This window comes from Bombus impatiens, unplaced genomic scaffold (genome assembly GCF_000188095.3).
Source record: "Bombus impatiens unplaced genomic scaffold, BIMP_2.2 scf_0151, whole genome shotgun sequence".
Lineage (NCBI taxonomy): Eukaryota > Metazoa > Arthropoda > Insecta > Hymenoptera > Apidae > Bombus > Bombus impatiens.
The window spans coordinates 2,170,785-2,184,290 of NT_176570.1; the positions used below are offsets into that span (position 1 = coordinate 2,170,785).

At 40.2% G+C, this 13,506-nt stretch overlaps 1 protein-coding gene across 11 annotated transcripts in view; it reads right to left on the reverse strand.

The window, feature by feature from the left end:
• LOC100746923 (max dimerization protein 1) overlaps positions 1 to 13,506 on the reverse strand; it is a 236,392-nt gene that overhangs the window by 97,372 nt on the left and 125,514 nt on the right. For all 11 annotated transcript variants that reach the window (XM_012382275.3, XM_012382281.3, XM_012382279.3 and 8 more), the window contains exon 6: positions 7 to 328. In XM_012382275.3, the coding sequence (XP_012237698.1) occupies positions 7 to 328 (322 nt within the window). The remainder of the gene's footprint in view (positions 1 to 6; positions 329 to 13,506) is intronic.

Here is a 13,506-nt window from a genome sequence, read left to right on the forward strand (position 1 = left end):
ACTTACCGGACTCCGAGACAGAGGGACTGCCTGCAGATCTGTCGGAGTTCCTGGAGCTGGCCGTGGAGCTGGTCGACGAAGCTGTGCCGAGAGAACACTCGGAAACGCTGCGCCGTTTGGAGAGAAGAGCCGCGGCCGCGGCAGCTCCAGGACCGCAAGAGGAACCGGTTGGAGCGCTCGAGCTTAGCCCATGGAGGCCGTGGAGGCCGTGCAACACGTGCAGGCCTGTCTGGTTTGTCAGCTGCTCCAGCCGTCGCCTGAGGAACCTCTGCTCGCGAGACAGCTGTTCCTTGTGCACGGCGTGCTTGCGTTCACGCTCCTCCAGGCTCTGTAACCCAACGTTCATCCCCATTATGCATCATGCAACCTCGATTCAATCCCTTTAGGTTATATCATCGAGGCGTGTATCCCTAATATAGATATATTCGTTGATTATGATATTCGGTCGATATTAAGATGTTCAGGCAGTTGAATTGTCAGAAATTGCTGTATTTAAAAATTAGTGTCTAGATTTTTGGATGCGTGGAATTTTAATCTGGCGATCCTCGAACGAGATTTGTGCCTTAATTTGGATTTTTGGTTTTAGTTGGGCAAGAGACTTTAGACATTTTAAGTATTTAACGTAGAATTGAGAGGAGAAATTTCACGCATATCGGTGAATATTCTTTTATATCTTTTCCTTTTTCTTCTTTCTTTTTTCTTCAAATTTAAGACAACTTATAAAAGGCGAAAAAACACGATTAGGTTGAAAATGACTGTAAAACGCAGGAGGTATTATACGAAATTGAATCTAGAATTAATTTCGAAATCCATTATTATTTTTTACTCTATTTAATTCTATGATTATTCTATACTTGTTCCAGCAATGTCAGTATTCTCATTAGAAAATGTATTTTGCACTAAATTATGTTTCACCGCGTTTCTATCCCAATACTCTGTTCCTCCTTAACGTAATTCTAAAGCAAGCAGAAACAAAATAGCCCGAACGACGTAATATCATCCCCTGAAACTCTAATGTATTTCGATAAAACTTCCATAAGTCAACTAAACCACAAGACCCTAATAGAACGAACAGCTTCCAACAAAATCAATTTGCCACGTGGTTTTTCAAAGAGAGAAAAAAAGCAACGAGGAGAAAAAAAGAGGGAGAATATCATAGACGTTTTAATCTTTCGAACGTTCGTCCCCTGATTTATCATGCTCCTGTAAAAAATTCCGCTACAGATAATCCCGTTGGACGTTAGTCCGGGATCGGAGTATTTTTTTAATGCGTTTACGGGAAACTGCGCGCAAAAGGATTTCAACGTTAACCGCGTTTCTGTTCATGGCGGGACTCGCGGCAATTGGCTTCTGCTTTTGTTCCATCTTCATTTCAAAGATTAATTCTGGTGAGCGGATACGAAACTGCTGAAAAATCGCGGAATTAATGGGCTGGAGAGGGGGATTGAAACACAGTTCGCTAAGCTCGCGAGGATTACAATAAAGCCGCAGCTAATTCGAGGGCTCTGACATGAGATTTAGATAATTTAAACTTCTCATTGGGAATGTTCGTTTCGTGTTAATGAACCGGGCATGGGATATTATTTTGCCTGGTCAAGGAATCGTTCAAAGAATTTCACGTTCTATTAATAACGAAGGGAACGTCCAAATGAACGACATTCTGTTAATTAAATCGGGAAACAAGAGCTCGGCTTCGATTCTTTAATCAGAGAATTTGTCGCACGAGTGGGAAATGTATTTCTGGTGTTTGTGACATCTGAGAAATCTGAAACGAATGCTTGTTCTTGAATTTGTATATCCCAGTTCTACTTTGATTTTAACAGGCACGAGTTAGCTTCAGTTAAGAAATATTTTAGCGCTACATTGCAGATAGACAATCGTGCGTATTTTCTTCCCAAACTTAGAGAATTCCTTGAGTATTAAAAGACACGATCGTTCGTTATCTAAAGCCTATCATTTATCATTTATCATTTATCATTTAATTCATAATCCGATCTGATATGATGCAAAAGAACGCAACGGGATTGAAAAATTTTTATCGAAATAAAAATTATGAAATCCTCTTATTTCCAAAGAAATATATCGAATAATCAAGTGAAATACGCCGTAGTAATAGAAATTTTCAGAATTGTTAATCCTTTCAAAGAAATATTCTTGTTATTAAATATTTAATAGTACGAAGGACACAGCTCTTAGGATACGAGAGCACGCTTTTCACGCGATAAAGGTAGAGGGAATAATTCCCAGCAATCGACTGCAACGAGCTTCAAGGTTCGTTGTCTGGGCTATATTAAAACACGATTTACACTCGCGGTCCAATTACGATCAAGATCCGGTCAACTACCACTCAGCACTTCTCGAACGCGCAGAAACACATGGACGTTCCATGGTCACGTTCCAACAATTTCGATAGCGTTTAGATAAATTTATCGCCGTTGACCGCGATACTAAAGCTACGATACCGAACTACGCGATAACGATCGCAGAAAATATAATTAAGCTTAAACCCAAAATTTCGTTGAGTAGCAACGGTTAACCATAATGCCAGGTAAATACTCGGCAACGAATATGATCGGCCAAAGTACTAAAAAGATTAAGCGGTTCGAACGATGACAAAGAATAAAATGACAAGATCCGGAGAGGTTTGTACAAAAGCCCACGAGACAAAGGTTTTTCGAGTTGGACGAGACAAGGGAAGAACACCGGTGTATCAATACTTAATTTAACTTTATAATTAGGTAGACCGTCGGTTCGTTGAAGAACATCCGAAGCAATCGCTTTCGAACGAACAACAGTCGTTGGATTCCCATCGCAATAGGGGTTCGTCGCTACTGTTGAAGGAAAAGAAGCAACTTCCTGGCTGACCCAACGCGATTCTCTTTGACTTAAATGAAAAATGTTTCCTGCCTCGGCGATGCTCCTTTTAAGCGACTTCGATACTATCGGATCTCTCGGAAAATTAAACGAATGACGCGAAATAATACTACAGTTTCCCTTTGATCAAACGCGAGGAATTTCAAACTCGTTGCCGAAGAAAATATAATCACGTTGTGGGATTATTAATCCGTTAATTCGTCACAGAGATTACCAACTTTTCAAACGTGTAATTTTTCTTTGTTCCTAGAAGCCTATCCTCCTTTGAACGCATTATTACAATTATACTTTTAACGTTAAGATTAAGATCAGAGCCTAACCGAAATAAACTAGTCGGTTGTTTAAATTTGTAATTCTATGTTCTATGTAGGAAAGTACATTCTTTGTTAGAGAGTTTTTAAATGCAACAATCTATAATCCCATTTCGAAAAGATAGATATAACACCGATAATTGTCGCTACTAATGATACGATACAAACGATAACTGTTGCTACCAACTAATGCTACTAACTGCAATAGTAAACTGTTACTTTCGGATCGAGTGTCATTTTCTCCATACTGTCTGGAAATAAAAACGAATGTTGCTGAACCATTAATCTAGCTCTTTGAATTACCTCGACATCTGGGAATTCGACTTTTCTGTTTCCATTGGAAGATACAGCAAACTTCCATTTCATCGAAAACATCATACGCAATTTTGCTTGAGAACTGTCTTGTACGAACGAGAACGTATTACTATCTTTTCTATTACACGGAAAAAGGATACCAGACGGATTGTCGATACTGCTAAAGAACTATTACATAAGATCGAGCAGAACGATAACAACAACCAGCGTAAAAGCGTCATCGCGGAAGAACTAGTCGGGCTAGATTCAATTAAAGAAGACACGAGATATATATCTTGTGTTCGAGAAGAGGCTGCTCCGAGTAATTAAGGCGACGTATCACGCGATCCGAAATTAACAGTTGGTTATTGATTTGTGCCCTTTTTCCCTGCTCTTTTTATACGTTCAAGATCAGATCGATCGAATATTCATCGAGTTTCATCTATTCGTGTCATCTTACGATTGTTATCCCCTCTCTGCGATCTTTCCTTTCTTTTCTTTTTTCTTTTTTTTTTTTTCACTGTATCGTCTTTATTAATTCATAACAACTAGAAACGAAAAAATATTAATTTATGACATTTGAAACTATTTGCTAATATCGCTCGTTTCGTTTAGCATTTATATTCGTAATATGTTTCGCATAGATATAATTGAAAAGTTTAATAAATGTCGATAGACATCAGAGTGGAACGCGGTTGTGAATTTCGAGAATGCGCTTGTGAATGCGCCTGCGAAATGAAAATGTAGAATGTTTGATCGTGACAATGCGCGCACAGGTAAATGTGAAAATAATTGCGAATTGTGTGAAGGCGAATGTGAAAACAATTGCAAATCGCGTGAATGTCACTGTGAAAATAATTACGAATTGTGTGAGTGTAGACGCGAGAAGAACAGCAAATTGTGTGAATGTACAGGCGAAAACAATTGCAAATTGTGTGAATGTAAACGTGAAAATAATTACGAATTCCCTTAACAAACATTGTACAACTCTCTTGACCAAACTCTCAAATTTGACCAATGTAATCACGACGGTGTTGTGCTACGTTATAGTGCTAATCACAGTTCAGAATATTTTATATAACACAGCGACGCCGTATTGCACAAATATCGTATGTCGGCTTTTAGCGTTTTCGAGAAAAACAGTTTCAAAAATTCAATGATACTTGATAATTAAATAACTACTTTTATTTATCTTTATCGGCGATATTATAAAATTCACGATGCAAATTATGCGTCCTTTTTAGGAATACAAAATAACAAAGCTTGTTCGTGGTCCCAGAAAATATCTGCATAAATGCGCCGATACGGAAATATTCTTTTTGACAAATTTATTGCGAAATAGCATAGAGATGTGATCATTATACGCCATAAAGAGACGATCGAAAACTATTTGAAAATTTCATGGAAAGTAGACGTACGATATTTGTGCAGTAAGTCATCGACGTACGATAATACGAAGATGAAAATTTTTTACGACAAGCGTTCGAATGATCACGCGAATCGGTGCATTTTCTAAAAGTCACAACTTCGTTATTCAACAAATGATATCCAATTCTCACATCCACCCATTTATCCGTCAAGATTCACCTCCCAGTGTTTACGCAACGCTCGCAGATAGAAAACTGTGGTCACTCGCGAGGAAGAGGCCATCCGCTTCCGGTGTAAAAGGCGCAACGATCGGTGAACGCGATTGGACGGCTTCCCGTTGCATCAGCGACGCAGCAAGAAGCATCGATGTGCGTCGCTGTTTTCTTTTTTTTTTTCCCCTCCATCTCACCCCATCTTCTTCTTTTTTTCTTTTTGTCCGGTAATCGAGTCGAACGCGTTCAATTCGTTCGAAATACAATTAACGCGGACGACGACGACGCGACGTGTGAACGTCGAATACGTACGTATATTTGCGCTGGCAATCCGATTAACCGTTTCAAGGTGGGGACTTTTACGGGGCTTAAATCGATTCTACGTCGGAACTCCCGGAATTTCTCTCGTTTTTCTCTTCTTCCTTCTTCCCCTTTCTTTATCATTGCTGAAATCTCTCTTTTAACGTCTTTACGTTGTTACTTTGTATTTCAAAATTTCCACTTTCCACCTGTGCATCTAGCTTATACAGAAAATTCGAGGAGAATTCGTGATAGAAACACTGCGAATTTCTTGAACTATTTTACTATCGCTAGAGCGATAGAGTCTCTTGTTCGATACATTTTTCGATTTCTCTCGCAACGACCCTTTTCCTCGTGCCCTTCTTTTTTATTTCTAAAGTTACTTCCCCTTCGTCTTTGCACCGATCGCAGTGTTGAAATTTCCTTTTCACACGTCGTCAGCCACGTACGTATGATCGTTCCCTTGTGATGTTTTCCTCCATCGACGTCAAACTCACGATACTACAAACGCAGTGTCGCGGTGTATCGAGTCTGCAGGTTCTATGCGTCTAATTATTTTTTTTTTATCTAAGAATTTTTGACGATTAAGAACACAGTACACCGATTCGCTTTAGCGGAGACTTTCTTTCTGTTACGATACATCTCGCGGACTAAATTCGGTTGCGATGATTGTTGAGCTACTGGCTGGACTCGAACAGCCAATCGGGACTTGACAGAGGATAAACGAGCAGCTGTTACGATCGCAGCGGCTTACAATTACATATGGAATTACGGATATTGGTTTCTCGACTTAAATAAAACGTGTCTTACTTCGCCACGCGTCTCCATTCTCCTTCGCTTCTGAAATTCCTTCCTCGGAAGCCTAGGGATTTCTAGTTCGTAGAATTCACCTCGGAATACTCTCTGTCTTGATAGGATTGCTTGCCAGCACGTAGAAATTCTTCTAAGTCGCAATTTAATCACGGTAGAGTGTACCTCGGCAAGGTACTGCCGAAGGGAAGCCGGTAAGGTGATAGATTATCTCCCACCACTGATCCGGAATGGACACTGTCCACGAAAGTAGTTGGAATCGAAAGGGAACCACCAGAAACGTTCACGATAGTCGAGTAGTCGTCGGAAACGATTTTGGGTAAAGTGACCACTAGCAACCACCGAGTGACCACAGTGAACGCTGTCCACGGTGAGCAATCGAGCAAGGGTTGCTAGAGCAAAGTAGCTCCGAGCACCCTTCATTCGTGCGAATCGAGGACTATCCGGGAAAAATATTTATTTACCCATCTTGTAGTATCTGCTTGTTAGCGATTATATACTCGTAGTCGTTAGAGTCGATTATTTTTTGCATATAAATTAGAGTGGCTACGAGAAGCACACGGACATAGCCTTCTTTTTTAACGAAGATTTTTACCGACGTTCTGTACATTTCATTTTCGTGGTATCAAACTTTGGTAGCAATACGACGTTAATTCTTTCGCTGTTGAATATTTATTCTGCCGACAAGGTGCTCGAAAATGGATGAATTCTCCAACTGATTGATTATACCGTGTGGATTTATGCTACGTGGGATCCGTAAATTTACGACTTTAGCATGACGGATACGCATCTCACAGAATGTATTATGATGGTTAGAGTAGTAAAAGGGTTCATACCTACTTGGATTTAATTAATCGGTATATAGACACTACGATAGATGCAAGGGTGGGGTGAATACTTGTAGCCACCGTGCACTTAATACGTTCTTTATTTCCGTTCGGTTTTATTTTTCCAAGTGATTTTTGCCAGATCTTCGTCAAAATGATCGCTGAAGCGTAACCTTTAAAACGACATATATTCGCGAGCGTTAAAAAATGCCTACGCTGCACACAAGCGGAGAAAATGGAACGAACGTACATACGTATTATAGCGGTACGATTCTTTTGAGATTCGAAAGAAATCGATCAGGAATTGAGAACCGACGAGAGAGGAGAGTGCATTATCTGCTATTTACTAGGACGGTACGTATGAAATGTGGAACCTGAAAATGACTTCTCCGAGGTTCGACTACAAGAGGGCAATACCGTTCGTTAAAGTTTGTCGCCGGTATATCCTCGCTAACAGGTAAAAATGAGTCTGGCCATTTTTAAGAATTCGATACTTTCAATATCAACATCCCCACGAAATTAAACCTCCACGTAGATTTCCATTTCGCTCGTCCACCTACTGTTCGTCGAAGCTCGCCCTTCCCTTTTTCCTAAGAAAATCCGCAACAACCCGGCGAAACAAAAGAAACAAAGGCCGGAAGAAATCGAAAGAGAAGCGAAAGAAGAAGGTAGCATGTAAATAAGCGCGAGGCAAGAGGAAAACGGCGCTGCATAGAGCGTGCGCGATCGAAGAGACGAACTGAGAGAGAGAGAGAGAGAGAGAGAGAGAGAGGGAAAAAGTGGGAGAAAAAGGGAGAGAAAGGAATTGAAGGAGTCGTCTGCGATTTATGACACCCTTCCAGAACACTACACGTTGCTCGGCTCCCCTGTAATCACTTCTTCTCTGTTCGAAAGAGAAGAGAGGAACGCCTGGGAACAAGAGAGCCCCAGGAAAAAGCTAAGACGCGAGTCGATAGGGTGCAGAAGATACAAAGATAAGCAATTGGCGCGAGCCGTGGAATGGCAGGGAATAATGGCGAGGGTGGCGATTAGAAAGCGGGACAAAATTGTCTGCGACTTACCGAGGACCAACGGGACAAAGGAAACGTCCGGTCGGTCGCGTCGCTGATGAGAAAAAATGCTGGATAAGGGGGCGGAACAAAAGATACCGTTGGATACTGTGTTGCGACGTTGAAATTGTAGAGTTAATGCGTACGCTCGCAGGGGATAGTTTGAAAATTGGTGCGCGTCCGTTGCTCCGTTCTCTTTCATTTGGCTGCTGGTTTCTTGGGGATTAGGGTAACTTGTAAAGTTTCGAGAGCTCCAGTCTGATAAAGATTCGTTGGGTGACCGATTATGTCTCGAAAATTAACCGAGAGTTAATTACACCGGTTAAGAAAGTTTCTTAACCGTATTCCTATCCTTAACCGTAAATCTTATGTATTTTTCTACATCTACAGTTTTTACACTATGCTTAAATTTAAATTTAACTTACAATATTTAAATTTAATTTGACAGTATGTGATACGACGTATAGTAAAGGATAAGTTTGAGCTTTAGCAGGAGTTTAGGGTGTAAAGTGTTTCATCGAATTATTCATTAAATATTTAAATCGTTCAATCAAGCAATTCGTCAAACGTTTGATCGTTGTAATTGTTCGATCGAACGATTTAAATCTTTACAAAACGATCTATAAAAATCAGTCGGAAGCGTCAGTTACCATTTTGATTACGCGGGTAATTTATCGTCGAGTGAATGAGCGTGGAAGAACGCGCGAGACGGTGGATAGAAAGCGGCGCGATTAGAGTTTCCCAGCACGAAACGGTGGAAGCCTCGCTTTTAAGCCGGCTTCCGCGCATTTTACGACAGTAGCCAGGGCTCGACCGCTTCGAAACCAACCTTATCTACGTTGTAAACTCATATCAAGCCGAAGGAAGAAGCACAGGACAGTACACACACGCGCGTATCGAACGATGTCTCTTATCTGCAATCCTGGTGACCTCACCCTTTCGATCCTTTTATAGCTGGCTTTTCTCAGGCCACAGAATGTCTTTCGGTAAGGATATTTCGAGCCAATTTTGAACTCTTTTTAATATGTAGATTATCGTACGAAAGTGTTTAAATGCTCGTTCATTTTTCGCAGAATTTGGTTTCATTATGGAATTACATATAGATAGACAAAGGAAGATCTAAAAATTCTCTTGTTGTTGATGCGATGTTTCTGACGTTACAATATGTACAGCCTGCATGCTAAATTGATTAAAACAAACAACAGATTTTATATACTTAGAATACTACAAAGTTGATCCACTAACCTCGAAGATCAAGGAATTTCTTTTTCCCTTTAGAATTGTATCTCCTTCAACATGGGAGCAGTTGACTCGCTTTTCGATCCGAAAGAACCGTTCAAGAACTTCCAACAATCATACAAACGCGCTGAAATCTGCCACAAGCCACAGAACACGATTCAACGAACAAATCCCGAAGAGATGAAATACCAAATCGTTCCAAGACTAATTCCAAAATAGAAGAAATTAATCGCCTATTTCTTAACCCGAAAAAAGCCTCGAGAAGTGTCGAAAAAAGCCTCGAGAAGTTTCGAAAAATTATCCGAATACTTCAACATGTCTCGCGACTCGCGGGAAGCTCGCGGATCCAAACAAAACAGATTCCGGGGGAAGGAACTTCCCAAAATCTCCGCGAATGCTTTTAGAAAATCAGGACTGGGAGATTAAAGTAATGCAGAGATAGCAGAGGCAGCAAATGTTGCGCGACGGCAAATCGAATCGACGTCGTGTCGAGCGAGAATCCGTAAAACGGGCCTGGAAAAGAAAGGGACACGTGGATTTTTCCTTTTCGGCCGCTTCCGCCACGAAGGAAAGTGAAATGGATCGCGTCGAGGCGTGCGTCTGCTCGATTTAAAGAAGTAATTTGCTTCGGTGAAATCAGCTCGCACCGACTCGTTGGACTTTCCTGCGACGAGCGAACATAAATTCTTCCTACGGCTCAACCGTATCCCCGAGCCGTTGCTATATATTTTCTCTCTTTCTCGTTTTCTCTCTGCCTCCTTCTTCGTTCGGGGGATATTTAATGTCCGGGAACGGACGCTGCCGCTTAGCGACAATTGTGTTTAATTGTCAGGAAAAAAGCATCTCTGCTTCTGCTCTCTTTTTCCTTCTGCTGGCCTCGCGTTTGTCGAGTCCCGGGCCTGTGTCAAAGGTTAGATAATTCGAATGGTCGAAGGGAATCGGTGGGAGAAGAGAGGAGACGAGGGAGACATCAGGACGTTCCTTAATTTTCCAACGACAAATTGGATCTTGTCGAAGTGTGAGTTCGCTCGAGGAACGTGTGTTTCGTCTGATTAGGTGGCTCGTTTTTTGGCTTCCTGCGAACAGATCGATGGATGCTCCGGGAGTTCGATTTTTCATTACCTGGACGAACGTGGCGACGTTTTGTAAAAGGAATTTTATGTTTGGAAAGAGGCGAAGGTTCTTGAGTATCTCGTTCGATAAGATCGAATAATCCTTCGCAGTGCGTAAGTATAAAACTGCAGATTTTCCTTCGATCGGATGTATTCTTTCAGATGAAACATCTGCTAAATCCAATTAAATTTTACGCCTGAATTTCTGCGAGTTTTCAATCCGTATTTTCACGATTTTCACAGAAATCGGCGTTCAATGACTCGCGGTGCTGCCTTATTTAATTTAAAACCAGTAAAAGAGTGTTTTATAACTAGCTGCGCGTTCGCGATTTCATCCGCACAGTATTTTAATTTATGTTTATTACTCTCTGTTTAAACACTCTCCAGGAGTTAAATTTCGAAAAACGCGCAAACACCTGTTCGCTTATTTTTAATGAGAAATTCGTATACCGAATTTCACATTCTCCACTTTAGCAACTCGTGGCATATGTATCTTTTTTACTCTTCCAGGTTTTTTATTCCCAACAATTTTTTTTTTTTTTACCTACATCTCAAAAGGAGTATACTGCGAAAATTTCACGTTTCTAAGTACGGTGGCTTGTGCTAGGAGTTGATGAACAAATCAGTCACCTTTGCATCATATAACTTGTATTATATAACCTATACAAAACTTATAAATATATAGACTACTATGCAAATTTCTATGCAAATTTAGATTTTTGAGAATACGATTAAAAAAATAGAATTGCGGTAGATAATTATTCTATCCGTCAAGTATTACAGAAAGCTCTATGATACGTTATATCTATCTCTATATTACATACAGAGTTTTATGCAAATTTAGATTTTCGAGAATACGATGAAAAAAGTACAGCTTGGATAGAAGATTATTCTTTACCCTTCGAGTATTATAAAAAGCGCCGTGATATTTGCATACTCTGTATCTTTCCCCGTATCATGAACAATCTGTACAATTTTATACCTTCGAAATTCCTGTAAATGCACGAAAGCCCGCGATCTACCGATATGAATCCTTCGATTTTTGAATTCAGAAGAATTTTCTACACAATTGCATAATCTGACAGTTCCCCTGCACAAAAAAAAACTCCAGCGTCCATCAACAACGCTAATATATTCGCTGCAAATCGATGGAGATTTTTCGAATTAATGGGCTGCGGCTGAACGAAGCCGGGGCGCGCGTAACGCGTAGAAACGGAATATTCATTACTTGATGCATCCATGGTCGTTCGTTTCTGGGTTGTGCAGTTCGCTGCAATATGCATGTGCGTGTCCACGTTGGTCAGCCTGCAGTGTAGGCAGGGACAGAGAATGCACATGACGCACACGTGCGATAGCACAATCAGTTTTAAACAATGCCATGGCCGAGAGAAACATGCTTTCGATATGGGAACCGCGATAGGCCCTCGAACGATCCACAGAGTTTATCTTTCAATTAGCAAGTCGAGGTGACGATCGAGTGACTCAAATATTAGAAACTTTGCGTTAGTGCCGGATATGTGGAACGTTTAGGCACGTGACACGGGTCTTCGTGTTATGGAAATGCATGTTGTTCTGCGTAATATGGTGGGAAACTACGCTGAATTGGACAAATTTTATCGAAATTATAGATTATCTGAAATAAGGAATAAAAATAACGCTTTCAGCCAAATAATCGTTTCGACCATGTTATTATCTTTACATTAGAAAAAAGACACAGTAAAAGAAAGTAATTTATTTTTTTGGAAAAATTACCAACAATAAGTAAAAACTTCGATGTTCAATATTTCAATTGCATCAATCAGTCAATATTAGGAAATAAAAGGAAAACGAGATTATCTGGAAAAATATGTAGCCTATGTCCAACCATCAGATATCCAACGCTAGATATCAAGGTAAGGCTGCTATCACAAATATCGCGGTTTTGTTTTCCTGTGTTTCAACAGCAACGCACCGTGTGTATTAACAGAAACATCTTAACAACAACTTAAAGCATCAAACAACTTAAAAGGCAGATATTTGTAATAAAATAAAGATGTGTAATTTCAGAGGTGAGATAATATCTTTGACTTAATGTAATTATTTAATCTTGTTTAGGAGGCGAATCGATTTTAAACATCAGGTATTTAAACATTAACAGAATTAGCGAAGAAAGTTAGATAAAAACGACAATAGCAGGCCAATGACTCCCATGGAAGTATCATGATGATTCTGGTTGGTGCGAAAGCGTTTCCTGCAATTATCTCAAGACACTAATACGGTGAAACGCGTATCCGTATGGTGGTTGAATAATGTAGATAAAATGCTGACACACAGGCATTATGCGATAGTGCGTGCGTATTCTTCGATCGAATAACGCCAGTTTATATTCCACGTAGTGTTGCATCCTGCCTTGACGCAAGGTGGAACCTACGTATATGTCCCACTGGCCAATAAAGCCTGATACGACGTACGCTCGCGACGTGCCACGCGGAATACGAATCACAGCATGCAGCTGCCACGTTAAATTTCACTGTTTATTATGTCACCGAGCCATCGCGATACCCTGACGGATTGCCCTCCGGTTTTCCAATGATTTTGATGCGATTTCTAGCCGAATTTTATACATATGGTAAACCGAGGATAGGTTGAAAGAAAGATTCTATATTAATATCGTAATAATAAAATAAAAATTCCATGCGCATCGAATATCTTTTATATTGATCGATAACTTTATTTTTCGTTTCACACTCTCTTAGATGGTAATCCGAAGCTACCGAAGAATACCATAAAAGAGGTTCCAAACGTTTCGAAGTAACTTTTGCGATGCAAAGAGTAATGAAAAATTAGAAATAAAATATCAGATAATTTATGACGTTGTTTTTTGCGTACCAAACGTCGCAGCAATCTACAAATTGTCTGAGACAATTTGTGTATTTGGAAACTATGCGTTCCAGCCGCCTACGCGAAACAAAGAAGATAAGGAGAATCGGACAGTCAATGATCAGACGCGTCTTGATATTCCCTTTATTCGAAGCTGTTTCAAGCGACAATTGTTCAGAGAAGTATGAACGTTTAAAATATGTAATTTTGCAATATTTCAGATACTAATTTACAAGCATTCTAACATAATA